This window comes from Bombyx mori, chromosome 4, assembly GCF_030269925.1.
Source record: "Bombyx mori chromosome 4, ASM3026992v2".
Taxonomy (NCBI): domain Eukaryota; kingdom Metazoa; phylum Arthropoda; class Insecta; order Lepidoptera; family Bombycidae; genus Bombyx; species Bombyx mori.
In genome coordinates, this window is record NC_085110.1 from 13293882 (window position 1) to 13313833 (window position 19952).

Consider the following 19952-nt stretch of genomic DNA (forward strand, 5'->3'; position numbering starts at 1 on the left):
TGAGTACTTTTCTGTCAGTAACAGCTCGTAGCCAGGACCCGGTAGTTCGGTGTAAGTACGAACACGAAAGAGACAGATATGTGTTCAAATCAACATCTATCGTGCTTCGGTATTTGTAACTTGACATAGACTTGCATTGTTGACACACTTCAAGAGAACATGCAACAAGCCTTTTATTAAGTGATATTCGGGAATGTGCTTCATAAAGTTTGAAGAGCGGGACATTATTCATGTCATGTCTAAAGGTGGATGGCGGTATTCAAATTTTGATGTCTATGGGCTCCACTAACTTAAAACCATTCGGGCCGCGAACTCGTTCACCATCTACGCGATTAAATAAGTAAATCCTAAGTCTTAACTAGGTTATAAACTATCTTTTTGCGACATTTCGTCTGAATCTATAAGCCTTGCGTGATTTAATAACATCCAAACATACAAGCTTTCACATTTATAATTACTATTATAGAAATTAATAAAAATTGTAATAAAGACTGGATGTGACTAAGAAAAAATACAAACGAATCAGTATAACAGGTTTATGCAAAAAGAAATAAGGATCTGACTTTACGCTTTTACTGTCCTATAACAGTTTGTGGCGTTTAAGAACGCACCTTTTTATGATGCGTAAGCCGGAACGCACGAGAGGTGGGAAAAAGAATATAGTCGGTGACTCGGGACCTTTTTACCGCCGAAAATTTAAAACGTAAAAATAATTTATAATGTGTTTAATAACTAATATAATATAATTACTTAGAATTGTTTATGCCGCTACAACAATAAAATTTCTATTGTTCCAACTGTGGTGTTAATTACATAAAACATGACCTTACGGCGAAATAAAGAAGGGACTATATGAACTCCGTCAAGTTTAAGGGTATTTAATGCTTTACGGTTAACAAATTGATATTAAGAGTAAACCAACACAAACATTATTGAATCATTCATTATAGTGCGAATGGCGTAATGACGTACCGAATTATACACTGAAAAAACGATAAAATACTTAGAATGATATCATCGTCGAATAAAGAAGCAAAAAAGCAAAGTTCTAACAGGGTCATTGACTGTTATGTGTATTAAACATGTAGAACAGATAATAAAACACCGAACCTATATTTTTTCTGGAAATTTAACATGAGGAATTGATATTTTCATAATTCTAGAAATACAGGATGCACTTAGTTTTGTTATTTGCATTTTGTTTTAAATGAAACCCTGTCGTCTTGCCCCTTTTAGTTACTAGTAGGAGCACAAGGCGTGCCGATCCCTATAAGGTCAGATTTACATTAATTATCTTAAAATTAGTACTTTTTAGTTAATTAAAAGACAACGCCCTTTTATACAGCGCGGCTATTGCGTTATTTCTGGGAATAGGTAGGTAGGTAGGAATAGGTTTTAATAAGGCAGGCAACGTGGGCACTATATTACTTTATAGTCTGGTTTAGGTATGTGGTAAAATTATATGGAACTTTTGCAATATTCGCGGTTACGGCCCAAATTAATAGTGAGCATGTTTTATTTTGAGCAGGTTAAGAAGTCAAGGTTAAGCAATTTTAATTCAAACGATGTATACTCATTTACTGAGCTTACAAAAAATTGACAGAGCACATATTTTTTGACACGCTTTTATTAGCTGCGTAGGTATGTTTATTTTTGCTATTCGGTACTATTTTAGTTTTTAATCTATATATTATATTATTCTACCGCCATACCACTCTGAGCTAAACTGTCATTTTAGCTTGAATAACTTACCTACTTTTGATTAAAGTGAGTTTTTTTTTTATTTCTTAAAGATATAATTCTATAATATTATGAAATGCACCCTTTTTCAGTAGTCACTGATCAATATAAGACTTTGTTAACAGATTATAGTCGCAGTGGAAATTGCATATTGCCGGTAGGTCGGAAGTTTTTTTAGATTCCGCATTTATTTTAAAAAGTTTAAATCCTTTATAAGAATACATAAAATTAACAATAGATTAAAAATAAGTATACTATTGTAGTATTGATATTTGAATATGACTAACTAAGGACATTTTATTGGTGACAGATATTGTTACGATACTAGACAAAGCCCAATGAAGTTCTATCAATACTACCCAGATAGAACAACTGATTGGATGATTCACACTTGTTACACGGGTCGGGTCAGATGTTATTAAATGCGGTTAGCGTGCTAGCACGTAACCAAAATTGGTGATAAATCTTAAGAAACTCTTTATACTTCCTACTCTGGGGCCATTATTATTTCCAACGCCACACTGCTTAACAAATAACCACTTAGTAATTGCAGGTGTGGTCCATTACCTGAACAAACACGGTGTAGTCTTACGACAAAATACATGGATGAATATGTTTTTTTTTTCAATTTTAGTTTATAACTTCTGGATGTAGGATATATTGAGCCTGAAGTTATCTTGTTAATTTCTATCGGTGTCTATGATTTCGGATGAGCATCACTTTATCCGCAAGACGAATGTCTAACGGCAGTGAGAAAAATAAGCTTTATGAATTATCAAAAGTGAATTGGAATATTATTATATTTTAATTGATATTAATAGCTTTCTTTAATAACAATTATTGAAGTCAAATCAGATACTATAAAAAGCAAGAGTTATTCGTCGATAAACTCTTGGTCTTTATTTAGCACTGTTTTGGTTAAATTTCTATTTAACTACAGACGCATCCTTTGACGGTCTTCGAACCCGGAATCATTACTAATTTGTTTAATAAGGTTAATACAGGGTTAGTTTCCAATTTTGTAGAATTTTAATGTTAGGCGTGTAACAGCAGCATTGCTTCGCAATTAAGACGCGGAGGTTCCTCATATTCAAAATTAATCTAAAGCCTTTATTTCTGGCCAATGTTCAACATTTAAATTAAATAATGCACTTTTTATCGTACAAGCAAGACACATTTTCAAGCACGCTCCCAACAATACAAATCAAGCAATAGGTATTGGAATATATGTTATAATATAACAGTTAGATTGTTTAAGTCATGAACGAGTGTTAAAATTATATTATGTGTATAAGGGCGCAAACATCAACGGCTCGGGCAGGGCATGTAATGCTCCAAATTGTCCGATTTATAGGGCGCGCCATAAGGGTAAGGGCTGGAATTCAAATTTACTATGTTCATATATTGTCAGATACACATACTATAAACTATATATGACATCATAGAAGATTTGATGGGATAATTTTCTTATCATTTATTTCTTCACTTTACCAAAATGTCAAGACGGCGTAACTCAATTTATTGTAATGGGTCTGCCATAATTATTTAGAAGATCAATTGTAAGATCAGTTTTTATACAAATATTTGAATGGTCTTGTTAATTTAATGGTTGTTTGTCTAAAAATAACGATCGGAAGTGATTCAGTGGATCGAATTCTTTGTTACGCTATATAATGTTTTGATGTCATCGGATCCAGATGCCGCTTGCGTGATTCCGGTAACATGTAAATTTTGAGTTAAATTCATCACAGGAACCATCGAACAAGGCCACGACAACTCGGTCATCGGGTCGTCAGTTGGAGTACGAATTGCGAGGACGCGCCCAGAACAAGTCGGCACGCCTACGGGAGGGAGGATATATCACTCCTTCCCGCATTGCGACACTACGTGCCATTCGGAAGGAGACTAATTTTAGTTTAAATTAATGCAAATATACGCAATATGAAATATTAATGCGACGCATGTAATACTTTGAATGCGTCCATGGCGCGCTGATTACGTAAGATTTATTTCGGCTATGTTATTAGCATGCAACAGTGACGAAAATAAAAACTACTATTAGGAGGAAACACCGTCTTGTATCCTAGCGTTTGTACTCGGCACATTTTGCCGGCCGGTTCCGTACGGATGTGGAATAAATACTGTTGTTTGTTTCCCTATTAAACTTATTTATATTTGGATGTTATTAAAAGTACATAAATTATCTTAAGAACCTGTTCTCTCTTCTCAACTATAACCAAAAATAATTATATACCTGGCTATTTACATTAGTTGTATATTTTTATAAATAAATAAAAAGTGCCTAACTAACTGACCCTTTAAAACAGAATCCATTGAGGCTTTAGTAATATGGATTCCTCATAATTAACTCATTACAGAATGTTCAGTTTTTTTTATCGTAATACAATAATTTAAAATGCTTGGATATTCCTGCTGCTTTGTATTAATTTATAATTTTGTACTTACTTAAGAGTAGTCCAGCTGGCAAGACAACTCTCACCAGCAGCATAGAAAAGTAATATTTATGCATTATGATTGATGATGCCTGAAACAAGTAAAAAATAATTAAGCAAACTGTATATGTTTATTTTCATAAAAAATCTTCATTTTAAAACAGCAAGAGCAGTATATATTACAAAGGAATCAATAAATAGATTGAGTTAAGTAGTATTTAACTGACAATGGGTTCAAACTTAGATGTACACATATGTATATATTTAATTTTAGGCTTTATTTCAGCTACTGCATTAGTAGATGTTAATTTAAAAAAAAGAACAAATAGATATGAAAGCTGTTGTGATTTTAGGCGCATCAAAATATTTTTATGGAAATCATAAGCTTATCAGCAAAGTCATCATTAAGTGTGTAAAGTAATAATTTTTCACATAGGACCATTTGTTTAATTAATCATTCAAAATTATATAGATACATAAATATTTAAAAATGACTATCAAAGGACAATACTCAAGGCATTTAAGACTAGTAGGCAAATAAAGGTAAGTAATTTTCTAGTAAGTTTAAACCCTAGAAAATTAAGGAGGCAGCGCAAGAGTTTATGCATGTCTTATGTATAAATTACAATTAACATTTTACTATTTTTTTACAGTTAAAAATTAGTCCAAAAATACGTATTAGCATAAACCTACAACTTCCTTAGAGCTGGAAGTCATAAAGTCAAAAGTCATATTGCATATTCTCAAAATGTTTACTTTAGGGATTTATTTTGAGGAACTGGTTTAAAATTGAAGATTTATATTTGTTGCTTTAACTAACTAATGTGTTAAATAAATAAATAAATATTTACTAACAATCGCGCCACGTTAACTGGTCCCGTGATAAGTTCGTAAAGAACTTGTGTTACAGGTACCAGATAAGGGATATAAATGTAAGATTTTTATTATACACATACATATATTTTAATATACATCCATAGCCCTGGAAAATACATTTATATTTATCATACAAATATCTTCCCTTGGCGGGATTCGAACCCGCGACCCCCCTGTGTAGTGACCATGTCACTTACCACTACACCAGACGGCCGTTAAATACAAGAAATAGTTTAAAAATTATGTAGATAATATCCATAAAATATTTCTCTTAATCTTTTATATAATACATATTAAAAGTAACAAAAGTTAAACTTATATTTTATTTCACTCAAGTAACATTGTAAACATTATGCATACCAACATTCCCACTACAATATATCGAATAATCGCATTATTACAAAAATTAGAAGGCTACTTATTGTGCAGTTATAATAATATAATTTTACGTTTATAATTTCAGAACTGACCTATTTTTTTAAGTTTACACTTAACTTATCAACTTACCGATTAATATTGATGAAATTATTTAACCATCTCAAGTCTTATAATAATCACCACAAACTTAACTCATAGTTCGTGAACACTGATTTCACATGTAAAACTTTAACATTTTTACGACATTGGCAAATTTGAAATCAAAACACGACCGCCCGGTACGCCCATCCATTTCTGACACAAGAATTAAAATGTTGCCAATTTCAATAAGGAAGATTTAAAAGTAGTAACGTCAGATTGACAATTACAGATAGGACTTTATGTTAGGCGAATTTACATTAGCCTGGCAAAATAGAAACACAGCTTTGATACTGGCTTAACTTGATCACAGCAATAATATTTTTATATTGTTTTTCCCATTAGTTTACAACGTTGTTATAAACTTACAAATTTCTAAAAAGCAAGAGGTTTCATAGAGTCTTTAAGCTGTGTCGGATGGCTTAACTTTAAACTTTATTATATTTTCTCGATTCCGGAACTGAACATTATGCACAATTGCTGATATTTTGAGTATAAATCCCAAATAATTTATTTGTTTGAATAGCGTAGATGGCAGATTAAAATAAAACAAACAAGATTCAGCAACCAGAAAAGACATTTTCAAAAATCGACTAAGACCGATAGAATCCGATTAAAAAAATACAATAGAGACTAAAATCTTTATACATATGAAACATTTGTGTCACGATGTTTGTCCACGATGAACTTCTGATCTAATGAACTGATTTTAATAAAACTTCACACACTTTGTATTTTTACAACCCGCAAGTTAAATTAAGTTGTAATGAACGCTTTGCTGTCACTATGGCCAATTGTATGAAGAAATTGATTTTTTTAAACCATTAATCTTAAAATTCAGATAGTTAGTTTCGTACTTCATCCCAGAAAAACATTGTGCCACGTAAGCTAAATTTATTAAAGCCTACTATTTAAAAAAAATCGATAATAATAAAGCTTGTTAGGAAATCCCTTAACAAATAAAAATAAAAACGGTTGGCAAACAGAGAAGAACATAGTTTTTGTCCATTTACACACAAACATTTATATGTTACAGGATATAGAAGACTATTGGACTAATAATGGAAAATAAGAGTCATTCACTAAACGAAACAGGAATAATTGTCGATTTAGTAAGTTAAAACCTATTAGACACGAAATACATCTATAACGTGAAAGTAACTGGCAAACGCCCTTTTCACTGCCTACAGGCCGCAGAATCTTCACAGTTCTTAGTTTTGTCAAATTGTATGCATACCAAAAATAAGTTAAATAGAAAATTTCGAGTAAAATTGTTTTAAATGCTTCGGGTCAGGAACCATTAACACACTACCTGTCTTTTTAGGTAGAGCTTTAATACACCCTGTTTATAATATTATACACATTAGTATTTAATAACACCTTACCTATGGTTTATATCTAGGCTCAACTTATTTATTTCAGATAATCTTCCTAATCCTAATAAGTTATACTCATAATCAAGCCTTTTAAGTGTAAAAATCTCGCAAGTGCTCTTGAGCGCCAAAACTCTTCACGTTTTCTTTTACAACTCTTTATATATAATACATATTATTTGTCGACCGGATTTTACGATCAGTATAATCCCAGCAAACTACTATTCAAATGCTTTCTGGTAAAAGTAATGAAAGAAAATATAATTATTATCATAAAATCGTAGAATACAAAAACAAACTAGAAACATTTACGAGAAACGACAACAAACATAACCGAATGAATGAGGTGATGTTGGAGCCATCTATTCTATTGCTATCATTCAATCTTGATAGCACTATATGATAGAGTCGATTTTTACAACACTACTGCGATTGCCCACTGCACTAAAATTTTATTTTTATTGCGAATTAATGGCGTAGCCAGGTGAGGTTTCTTGTTTATTTCTTATTTCATAACATTCTACAGTTTTCATTTGTTTTGTCTTGATGCTTACCATAAAAAAAATACACTACATTTCAAATAGTCAAAATTAAAAAGATAAACTATTTTTTTTACGTAAAAATCACATTTACGGGTAATGAACACGTATTGGAATTGTTCCGATTAAATATCCTAGGATCATTGTCATCACTTTCACTTTTAGCACTATTTGATTTAATAGAGGTATAAGTACCAATTGGCGGCGGTCGCCATGGATGAGTGAGTTTTCCGTTATTTCTGTTTTCTGTTGTGTTTAATTATGACAAGGTTACTCATCTCTTTAAATGTGAAAAATGTGACTATCATTGTACGTCGCAAGCGCGATGGAGGCTGTTTCACGTTAATATATTTGTTTATATTTTTTTATGCTTTTCTAGCACCATGTCGACTCTAACGAAAATGACCCGTACGGTTAAAAAACTGGAAGTTCCCAGACCTCTGAAATCGACGACCAGTTCTGCTCATAACCGTAATTCTACATTGGACGTCAAAATAAACTCCGGTAAGAATGTAAACTATGTCAAAGCCGTAGTTTACGTACAGCTACTATAAGGGTAAAGTAAACAATAATTAAACTTCCAAGAGTAGATAAATTGTATTGTAGATAAAAAACAGATACAACATAATTATGTAGCGAGGATCATTGTTTACATATTGGATTAGTACATAAGGTTTTTGGTCTTTCTTGGTTGGTAAAAGATCTTCAATAATAATTTGTGTGCTCAATCCCAATGCATAATTAGAATGGTCTAGTTTTTACAAAAAAATCATAATTATTTATCTGGATTAAAAAAACAGAAGTTACAACTTCATTAACCCTTATTTTCAGAAAATTTCAGAAGTAGTTTTCAATTTGCATTATTGCTGTTTGGCTTACCATTATACCAATACATGTAATGTATTTTCCTTTTTAGTTGATGACCTGATAGTACTAGCAGAAGCTGTGGCATACCAAATGATGCAAGGAAATTATGACCGTGCTCTCCAAAGCAATGTTGCCACAATGTACTCGAATCTTAAACTATATGGAGCTCAACTCGAGGTCCTCTACAAAGATTTTCTTGATAGGTATGATTCATTTTTATACTGGATTGCTTAAAACAATCATTAAACTTCATATAAAATATATAATTTAATATTAAAATAAATAATAACATTTAAAAAAATCTGAATTGAAATTTTTTAAATTTGGTTAATAACCACTTAACAAACATTTTTTCATTGAGCAGATACTTTGTTGTGTTCCGCAATGGCTCACAAGATGAGCGCCTTGATAAGAAGACTAGATTGCACCTTCTTGAATTGATCGAGTTGAGAGCTAAGTTGTGGCAAGGTTCCGACTATATGAGTCAATATTATAGGCACCGTGGTACTCATGCTGAGGTAATAATTTATTGTCTGTAGTGTTGTACACAATCTGATAGTATTAAATTAGATAACAGATGGTAAATAACAATATTGATCTTGTCATATTTCCAGCCTTTGCTGGTACCAACAATGGAGGGAACAGGATCAGGTGGGTCTGTGTCGCCTACGCTGGCTGCGCCGGCCGAGCCCCCTGCTATGCTCGGTCCTGGGGAGGTCATCAAACCCTCAGGAAAATTCCCCAAGCCCACCAAAATCCCGGGCAAGAATTACTCCAAAGATGAGGTTGTCATCAGGAATGCTGACTCTGGAAAAGGTATGTTGTTAACAATTAAACATAAAATTTATGTGTTCTAAGATGGCTTTCTTTAGAACACACAATTTTATGAAGGTAATTTTACTATTAGACATGCATGTGGTAATTAGTATCTTTATTTATTATATATAAGCTGATGTTATAACATTGAATATTTTAGTCCAGAGATTTTTTAAGAATGGTCAATTTATTCAGAACCATTTCAGTAGTGCTAAAGAGATTAACATATCAATGAACAAAAAGCAATTTTTCCTGTTATATTAGAATAAATATGCTTTAAAATCCGATTAGACTGAAGTTTGCATGTTAAGAGTGTAATGTTTAATTATGATTGAGTTTTCAGTTAAACCTTTGCATGTTTGATAAAGGTGTTGTAAAATATGTGTTGACTAAAGTGATGTTTAAATATTTTTATCTATGTTTGTTATGTAGACTCAAAATGAATTGTTATGTTGGATTTTTTTAAATGTTAAGGTTAGCAAATCTGATAGGGCCTGCGGCGTATCTTAAGTTGTATTGTGGTGTTCCAGTGATGGGTATTAAGGGCAGGAGGGTGCACATGATCGAGGAGCTAAGTGACACGATCATATCGTTTCAGCGAGGTATGAATGCACGGTGCAGGGACTGTGATGCGCTTGCGCATGGTGTTGCGACCTCCTTCTTCCTTCATATCCTATATCGAAATTTTCCATCACAAGTTTCGTTTACTGTTACCAAAAATATACATGATTCATTCTTTAACAATTACCAAAAATATACAAACTAAATAATCTATTTTATAATCCAAACTAATAAAACTCATCGGTTTTTATTGGTATGATTAAAAACAAGCATATTAATATATCATTGCCTAACAACCGCATCAAGCTTGTGCTTTACTAGAAAAGGTTAGCATTAATGATATTATGAGGGTCACTCCATATTTCAGTGAGTCCGGGAGCCAAGGAGCGACTAGTACAGATCACTGGACCGAATGAGGAAAATGTCAAGTAAGTAACTATACTAAGTTTTATAAACTATCAGACAATAAGTATCATGCTACTTTTAAAAAGTGCAAAATAAAGTTTGGGATGTTTCACATCAGATTTTTGCTGTAAAAAAATAAATTGACTGGTCATGCAGAAGAATTGTAAATGTGTACACAGCATTTGTTATTAGTGAATGGTAACATTGTTTAGTCTTGTGTAATTAATTATAAGCACGCGATTTTTTCCACGCGACTTATCGATAATCTCCTATACCAAATTCACACTGATGTAGTCTTTAAAAAATGATTCATCATTTGTAATGTGAAAAGTGAATCTACATTTGTACTGGGCAAAGCCTCCCCAACCTATGCGATAATTTTTAATAATTTTTCAACATAGGCCTAGATACTTCTTTTTTTATTATTTACATTACATAACAAAAGCTTTAGTAAAATAAATCACTTCTAGAAAAATGAAATAAACAAGAATGTGTAAAATAATTTTGGGAATACTTCAAAACACTAGTGCGTGTTTCGCAGTCACGCTAAACATCTGATTGGCGACACGATCCGTCGCAACGCGTCCCCGGTGCGACTGGAGGGGTCACTAGAGGCGCCCCGCTCCCCCTCCCGCGCCTCGCTGGACTCTGCCGCCTCTGACGAACCGCCGCGTAACCGAGAGGTACTTACTATACATACTTTAATTCGTCTATATAACGTCAGTATAACGAAAACACTCCTGAAGTCGAATCAGTCAGTAATATCGAGATTTCTATACTGGGTGTTAGGAGGCTGCTTCCGAAAACAAAGACAGACGATTTTCCTCCCATCTTCAAATGTGTCAGTACCATCATCTATCTTCGTTTTCGGCAGCAGTCTCCTATCATCCAGCATAATAAGACAAACTATAATTTTGAGGGTTGAAGGCGACATTTTTGCAACTTTACAGGAGAGCCATTGAAAGGATACATTTTGGAAAATAAAATGAAAAAAAATATACCTTCAGCAAAAATATACATTCAAATAATGGAGTAAAATTAATTGAAGTTCAATTAAAAACATCAAACTGTTGATGCTAATACCAAATAAAACGCACTTTTAATTATAAAGATAAGTGTCGCGTATTAAGCGAAATGTCCCTTAAACCAAATAGCCCTTCAACCCCCGTCGATATCATAAGGCTAAGTATAAAAATTAGCCAAGTCCACATTTCGTGAATGTGTATTACGTGAAAGCGAATACAGCGAAATTGATTTTTAATTGCATCAAATGACAAAAATACTCACACTACAATAAAAAACTCAAATGCAACACTTTTTTTTTTATTTATCGAAATTTGAATAAGCTAAATTTGCAATTTTTTTTTGTCGAACATTTCGCATATTTTCCTTGTATCTTAATGACTGTGGTGCTATGTATGTTCTATTTCTTTAATTAATATATGTACTTATTTCTCAGTGGATTTACTAAATTACTGCTAACTTCGGTTTCTGACTTTTATTGTAGATCGATATATAAAATCAGTGATACTACACTGTTGCACATCCACTGTATATTATTTAAAATATTATCTACCGACTGTAATAAAATCTGCTATTAACTGAAGAAGTATAGCAAATGTTTCACTTGCTATTATTATTAGGTTTAAAATAATAAAGTGGGAAATTCGAAAATGCATAATTAATAATCATTTCAAATTCCAGAAATCTCCTCACAACTCGAGAGCTCTGCTTCACAGTTTCTCTACGAATGATGCTGCACTTGGTGAATATAAGTACACTGTGACTTTCGGACAACATTCCATTAAGATCACCGGTAATAACCTGGATCTTGTGAAGGTAAGTTTTACTTCACGGTAATTTCTTATCTATTAAATTTAAAGGTTATCAAGAGAAAGTCGTTAGTTTTGAGAGAACAGGAAGATAAGATAAAGCAATCTGAATATGATAAAATTTTAAATCATTTGTGTTGAAAACTTTTGAATAGTAATGCAGTCACACATCTATTTTTTGTTCATGAATAATAATGAATGAGCACTGTATGGTAGTTTTTACAGAAGAACATTGGGTCTGGGATCAAAACTATAATGCTTCATGTATCAGTGTTAGTTCCAAAATTCGGTGGAGTAAATTTTAACTGACCTTGGCATATATCAATAAAATGAATATAGACCATGTTAAGGGCAGGCATAGTTGTGTACATAATTAAGTATTTCAGAAAATATATCTTGTATTATAAGCTTATTGGGAGTCTGCATGGTTTGGTACCATCATTTTGCATTTGATTTGAGTCTTATTGCAATATAACTAGAATTTTAACCAGTGTGTTTCAAAGTGGTACCGTGCTTGATGTCGCGCTCTCTACGCTCCGTTTCCCATCCAACACAATACCGAGTGTACCGATGTTGGTAAACAATTATCAATCAATTAACCTCGCTCTTTCTGCCAATATGATCTCATGAAAAAACAATATAAAAAGATGGATCTGCAGGCGCCTTACATTTTTTTTTATTGCTTATATGGGTGGACGAGCTCACAGCCCACCTGGTGTTAAGTGGTTATTGGAGCCTATAGACATCTACGACGTAAATGCGCCACCCACCTTGAGATATAAGTTCTAAGGTCTCAGTATAGTTACAACGGCTGCCCCATCTTTCAAACCGAAACGCACTACTGCTTCACGGCAGAAATAGACGGCGTGGTGGTACCTACCCGCACGGACTCACAAGAGGTCCTACCACAAGTAAAATTGCATGTTAGAGGTTAGGAATGTACAGTACACATTGTTGATTTAGACGGCGAAACTCGTGCTGGACGAGTACTTTGAGAGCGCGGGAGCACTGGAGGCCCTCGGCGCCGGCTCCGGGGACTTCTTCACTCTCTCGCAGCGGCCCGGCGCCGCGCTGCTGCTGCGGGACGAAGACGCCGCGCTGCACGACGACGACGTGTTCGTCCCCGCGCCCGCCGCCCTCCCCGCCGACGCAGGTGCCACTCTGACGCTAACTAACAGCTTTATCCTACCGACCGACATAGTCACCGAAAATAAATGAGCTCACAATGATAAACTACTATGATTTAAGAGAAAGCAAACTTGTACAATATCGATGGACTTACTAGAGTGATCTAGTGACGGAGACGATTGTTACTGGTAGAGCGTTTTGGGAGCCTACTTCGAGTAGGTACCAACGCTCGGCCTGCTTCAGTCTTATAGCACTGATGTGTTTGCTGTGATAATACAATTTATTTTAACCTCACATCTCAAAGTGGGTGGCAGTGTTCACGTTGCGTTACCTATACGCTCTATGTAATAGAATTAAAAAAAAAGAAACACTGTAGAAGTCAATTGTTTGCTGACGTGATGACTGGTCAGTATTGGACCTTGTAAAATATTCTCGCAATGTCGGTGAGTAAGTAGGTAATAAGGATCTTATGCAGACATTGATCAGTGATTAAACTCGAGTTGATTATTGATCTGACTCGTTTTGTGGAGTCCTTCGAGTATTTGTGCCTGCACGTGTTTCGTTTGGTGTGTTAATTTAAGGATTTCCGTTCAGAGATTTAAATATAATTTTTATATTGTGAGAATTAGGTGAATATAATTATTGCAGTGCAGTATGCGCACAGTAAATGCAAATACGGAATTAAATAAAGTTAGTGATGCGTGCTTGAAGTGGAATTTGGCATGGCTGGGTAGCGAGCGAGACGAAGTTTATTTTACAGCATGACTTTTTTCAATAATTAAGGAATGTAACTCTACCTGTGTGGCTCTAACTATTCGATAAATGCGGCTCCGTCGTGTCTGTAATGGACACATGACAAATGTACAAAATGGTAGAGGCGAATCACCAGTCACATCTGTTTAATCCTCATATGTTGGTGGTGGTTGTAACCGGTGACCTCGTTTCTTCCATAGTCAATATTACTATACTATACACTCGACAGAATTGTATTATATTCAATATCAATCATGTAACCTCGTTGATAACTTAGAACTGGTAGAGTTTCATTACAGTTTGTAGTAGTGACTCGGAGTGAGGACTGACAGGCATGCATATCTTTCAAAGTATTAATTTAGCTCATGTTAGAATCAGTATCGATGCTATCGAATTAGAATCACGTGTTCATTTATTAAATTTATTGTACGACTGACCGTATTATATCATGTATGTATGTATTTTATTTACTTACACTGAACGTGTATTACGTCACTGTGACCACCACCACCACATCGAACCGAGCGCGGCAGTGTTTTCCAAATTTTTTTGCGACCAGCATTCGTAACAAAACATTTTCGTAACTAAATCATGTGTCACTGCTAAAATATCATTCTATTCAGAAGCGACCGAAGCGAGCTTTATAAATTCTGCGATCCACATCGATTAATATTATATTCAATATTGCAATAATTGTTTTCTTTCAAATTAAAAAAAAATCTAATATTTAAAAAAAAAGACATGCCCGCTGAGTTTCTTGCCAGTTCTCTCAGGATGGAGGCTAGTTTTTGTGAATTGGCTGTAGTTCTTTTTAACGTTCAACAAGTGTGTGTACTTTCATTTATGTTGAATAAAAAAAAAAAATGATTTGATTTGATTTCATTTAACTATGGAGCGTTGCAAGTTTTTATACTACAAACGAGCGACATGCGGGATCGATAAAAAAAATCGCGTCGCGGTCAATAGACGTAGTGAATGGGGTTGGGGTTTGTTTGGCGGAGGTCTGCTTCTGAATAGTTGGGTGAGGGGCGGGTAGTGGTCGCGGTGTCGGCGCGAGTGTACGGACGGTTGTGTGCAGCCGCCGCCGACGGAGACCTCACGCCGCGCCGACCGCGCTTCTCACGCGCCACCAGCACTGACAAGAACCAAGGTAACCTCGCCCCACTGTCCCACCGACACGCCACACTCGCACACACACCCTACCCAATCTGCCCAGAGGGAATGTGAGCACGGGCCACGAAGCGATCGTGCGATTCCGATTATAATAGTATTACAGTTCATTGCAATTGAACTCTGACTTTGATTCGCTTCAACACAGTTCATATCAATAAAGCACTTTCGAATTCGATGACCTATTCGATCTATGCCCAGCAATAAAAAAGAAATAAAAAACTGTTTTGGAAATAGTAACTGGCAGTCTAATAAGTAAAGTCGTTTGACTGATAAATTAATACAACAGGTATTGTAGAACAAATTACAACCACTAAAAAAAGTCACGAATTATTTTTTTATATATATTTATCCTACCGCACTTAGATCTCTATTCTGTGGACTCATTGAGTGCTTTTAAATAGAAAAAAAATATTAAAATACCAAATAACAACTAGCAGCAAAAACAGTTTTTTTTGTCACAAATTGTCGCAAACATAATAACTGTAACAGAACAGAAACAGCAAAGTTCTCAAAATTTACTTACATTGATGTTTAATTTTATATTCAATATTTTATATGTACATGTATACAAATTTGAAATTAACGAATGTATGTATTGTAATGTAAAAATATCCAGTATGCAGTAATATGTAATTCATATTCATTTCTATCGCTTATAACTAACTATGATTCATTTCGATATGCCCATAATTTAACTAGAACATAAACATTCATTTTCTAGTTTCTTAATAACATGAATAGTTAACCAGAAAACAGACTACACCAATAAATATAATAATAATTTGAACTTAGTAAGCAATTATTTAATGTTTCATATATGTTTGTTCGCAACTAACATTCGAATATGCTTTATTGTTCAATAATATGAGAATGGTAGATCGTTTTTGAGCAAAGATGTTTGTGTGTTGGAAATTTGTTGTCTTTTTTATATTCAAAGACCGCTATACATACTTTTGAGGTTGTTTTTCTATAAAATTATGTTTCATTAAATCGGTACAACAGAACCAAGTCAGATAACTTATTTTTTGGATACGTCATATTAATGAATGTTTCAAACAATATCGACTCTTACAACCCAACTATACATTGGGTTGTAAGAGTTGGCTGTATGTGACGCGGTTCCAATTTTCGTTCCGAACGTCTGTGGGCAGCCAGTAAACCCATGTTCAGTAGTAACAGTTTAATGACAACGAACTCTTGTAACTTGTTTGGTTCTGATGTATCGAAATGCATACTTAACCCTTTGAATGTCATGTAAGTCACCTGTGTGCTTAGTGCGAGTTTCTTAACGTTCTCGATAGCGTAAAAGTTAAGCCAATTTTGTATGCAGTTGGAACAGCGCCCCTAACGGCAGACGTACGCAAACGATCCCACTCCATACAAATATGAGCTAACTTTTACGCTATCGAGAACGTTAAAAAACTCGCACTAAGCACACTGAAGTTATTATGTCGATTTCGGTTATATCATGGACATGGTTACTTCGGTGCGCCGCGTAGGGCACAGGTGACCTACATGGCAGTCAAAGGGTTAATGAACATTGGAGATTTGGATATATTTAGGTGTAGGCGGCGGCGGGCGGCAGACGTACACGTACGAGACGCTGGTCCAGTACGCGGACTCGCCGCTCAGCAAGCTGCCGCCCGCGGGGCTGGCCGGCTTCCCGCCCGAGCTCGCGCGCAAGGTAACGTACGCACCGCCCCCCGCCCCGCACCACCCGCACAGACCCAACTACCTCGCCGCGCTCCTCTGCAGGAACTTCTACTGACCGCCCTGTCCAACCAACCTCACGCAACCCACTCCGCTTGTCCCGAAACGACGTCGACAGGAAATTACGTGTCATTTCATTGTATCGCTGACTGAATTCAGTACTATTGGTGAAAATTCAAAAAAAAATAAGTACAGGTACCCGCATCAATAATAAAAAAAAATTATCAGCGTTGTGTACCTTATTCTACTTGACAAAATTCTCAAATAATATTATGTATTATTTTACTTGTATTGTATTCAATCAGCAATGATTATGATCTGACGTTGTGTTGCATGTTACGAAAATGGAATCTCGAATTGTCTGATTTTTTTTACTTGCATGTATGTGCCAAAAAAATGCTTTTGTGAAGTTATATTCATTAAAAATAGTATTTTAATGTAAATTATTAGGATCTTCCTGGTCTTTTGGGTTATTATTGAATATGATAAAGTATATTAAAAAAATAAGTTTGTGAGGGTGTAGTTAAATTTTTAAATGAGTTTATAAGACTGAGATATAATTTATTAAAATTATCTAATATTTGTGTTAAATCTAAGGTATATAACGCTATACTAACATTGTATGTGTATGTTCACGCTGCTGGTACAGAATGGGTATTCCAGAGAGGTTCGTCACAGGTAGAAAATCAATTCCATCGTTTCAATTTCGCTTTTAAATTGTAAATTTTATGTGATTAATATTTAATCTGTGTTTTGTTTTGTAGTTGCTGAAATTAAATGTGTGGTTTATATATACAGCTTGTCAATTCTGTTATTATGAATATAAACTATGAAAAATTTGTGGCCTATTCTTCCGCTCATCCCATTAACTACTAATAATACTACTAATATCTACTATCGCTGATTATTCTCTAAACTATATCGACGCTTGAAAGGCAAATGCTAATAACTGCTTTATACATAAATGATAGGCAATAACCATATTCGATGCGCAAAAATATATATATTTCTAGGTCTATTAAAATCATTTCAATCCTACAGCTAGATTCGTTAAAATATAATATTTTTCGGGTATTTCAACTTTAGTCTACCGTAAAGTTCACGCATTGTCGCTTAGTCACGTTGCCTTTCAAGCGTCGATTATGCTTAAACATTAAACATTAGCGCTTTCGGGAAATGGAAAGGGTTTGTATGTGGTGTGTTGGCTTCAGTTCGAGGCGATAAATTAGTTACGTATCAACAGAGCTGCCTGGAGTTCGACAGCGCGTCCTACTTGAAGAAGGTCCGCGCGGCGGGGGGCACGTCCGTGGCCACAGTGGACGCGCCCGACTCGCCGGAGCCGGAATAACCGCACGCCGCAAGACGCCGGCTTCGATCGAATCACCATTACAATACAATCACCCCGACTGTTTGATTACCAAAAGAAAATAGCGCTATCCGATTCCCGCACTAGACACTGAAATATATTTGTTATTTATGAAACTTAAAAAAATAAAATGAAAATTTTCAGAATCATATACTAAAATATGATTCGGGTTTTCACGTTTTATTCTTTATTAGCATCATAGCCATTAGACACAGCAGCACAAGGTTTATTTTTTATTTTTTATTTCGAATAAAAGTTTTGAGAACTTTTCTTATGTCGAATCTGCATTATGGTTACACATTTAAAATCGCTCTGCTACACTGCCGGTCAGTTTATTTTTGGTAATTAAAGTGGGGTGTACATTGGTGATGATGATTCCCCAGTTCGCCTCACGTCTCAGTAGTTATCTGTTCTTTATACACCTTAATGGAGCTTTTTTTGAATTATTATTTATAAAACTCATTCGAAAAGTATTAAATGCACCAAATTTTTTTATTGCGGTGGTTTCTTAGAATAAGCGCACGGATTGCACGCAGTTACTGTGTGAGGCCCAAGCGTCCACCGCCCTCCGCACCTCGAATCAGACGCACACTCGCACTAATTGCGTTAAATAAAAAAATATAATATATTTTAAAATATTATTTTTAGTAATTGAGTAACGATCAACTGATTTAAATAAAGCACAACCGCATCCGGCTCTGCATTCAACTCGCGCGCCTATCTTAAGTAAACCTCGTTTTCGTGGATAAATATTTATTTTATGATAGATATGGATTTGACCGTTTAAACGGTGGTAAGATGATATCCTGATTATCGAATACGAAAATATTGTCACTTTCGGTAGGAAGATGATTGCACGAATTCCGCTGTCTTTCAATACCTAGTTGATCTCTTTTTGTCTATGGTTTTACTTATATTTAGTTTAGCGACAGTAACAAAGAAACCAGACATCGATGGAAATAATCTGGAAAAACTATACGTCCATTATAATTCAATATTATTCGAATATATTTTTGTTGTATATATTATTGACTATTGTTAGTAACGGAAGTCATAGTGATTCCATTTAATTTAAGAAGAATGCATGCATTTCTTTCGTGTGTTTGTATACTCACTTAAATCTCTGTGTCTAGTCCTGACGAGTAAATGTTAATTCTCATTATGACGAAGCAGCTGCTAAAACGCATCGAGTGAGCCTGTCAATTTTTAATTTAATTTAAAATTTATTATTTTGAAGCTATTTGTCAAATAATAAAGCAACTTAGCGCTTAAATTTAACTTATCTATAAACTAAACCAAATAATTTGTTGTTTCCTAAAATATTTAATTAACATAGGTGGCAATTGACAGGCATCATTTGAAATAAATTATTCTCTTTTGTGTATAGATGTCAAAATTTTAAAAGCTAAAGAAAAAATATTTTGTGATGTTAAAATATATTTGATTTTTCTGTTCAAAAAAATATTTTTGTTATTAACACCAGCCATCAATCCTTTATACTCAAATCGTAAGTTTTTAAATGACTGATACTGAAATTTGTATTACATTAGTTTTTTTCATAATGCACATACTAAATTTTTTAGTTTGTAAATTTTGTAGAGGTCTGATTAGTTGTAATTGAATTATGATGTGGATCTAACAGGATTTATGGTTGGTCTATTGCACTATATGCACATAGTATAATATATTTTTCAAATTTCACAATTAGTTGGTGCTTGTTACCTGGGAAGTATTATTTGTTAAATTTATGATGATTTTATGTTTACACGTTTTTTATGTAAGAAAATTATTGTGGCCACTGATGAAATACTAAATTTTCTAATAGATAGGAGTTTTATTTATTC

The 19952-nt window shown here is 34.3% G+C and overlaps 2 protein-coding genes and 1 long non-coding RNA gene across 19 annotated transcripts in view; 2 read left to right on the forward strand and 1 right to left on the reverse strand.

Annotated features, from left to right (window-relative positions):
* LOC101740203 (piezo-type mechanosensitive ion channel component) overlaps positions 1-5762 on the reverse strand; it is a 64626-nt gene extending 58864 nt beyond the window's left edge. For all 10 annotated transcript variants that reach the window (XM_062668314.1, XM_062668311.1, XM_062668317.1 and 7 more), the window contains exons 1-2: positions 5577-5762; positions 4207-4285 (exon numbers count right to left, since the gene is read on the reverse strand). In XM_062668314.1, coding sequence (XP_062524298.1) covers positions 4207-4270 — 64 coding nt within the window. In that variant the 5' untranslated portion in view covers positions 4271-4285; positions 5577-5762. The remainder of the gene's footprint in view (positions 1-4206; positions 4286-5576) is intronic.
* Positions 1266-5377, forward strand: LOC134198808 (uncharacterized). The gene is made up of 2 exons (XR_009973017.1): positions 1266-1897; positions 3492-5377. It is a non-coding gene; the product is annotated as an uncharacterized LOC134198808 (long non-coding RNA).
* Positions 5763-7310: 1548 nt separating the features above from the next.
* On the forward strand, positions 7311-19932 carry LOC101745835 (eukaryotic translation initiation factor 4E-binding protein Mextli). 8 transcript variants are annotated; one of them, XM_004930874.5, is made up of 13 exons: positions 7311-7442; positions 7877-8001; positions 8414-8567; positions 8729-8882; positions 8979-9180; positions 9711-9782; positions 10109-10169; positions 10688-10829; positions 11851-11985; positions 12942-13131; positions 14938-15009; positions 16595-16716; positions 17986-19932. In XM_004930874.5, the coding sequence occupies exons 2-13, from the start codon at positions 7881-7883 to the stop codon at positions 18088-18090; spliced, it is 1530 nt and encodes a 509-aa protein (XP_004930931.1). In that variant the 5' UTR covers positions 7311-7442; positions 7877-7880; the 3' UTR covers positions 18091-19932. The 8 variants fall into 8 exon arrangements, with proteins under 8 accessions (XP_004930931.1, XP_012549999.1, XP_004930932.1 ...); XM_012694541.4 differs by having other exon boundaries at positions 7435-7718; XM_012694545.4 differs by lacking the exon at positions 9711-9782.
* The last annotated feature ends 20 nt before the right edge of the window (positions 19933-19952 follow it).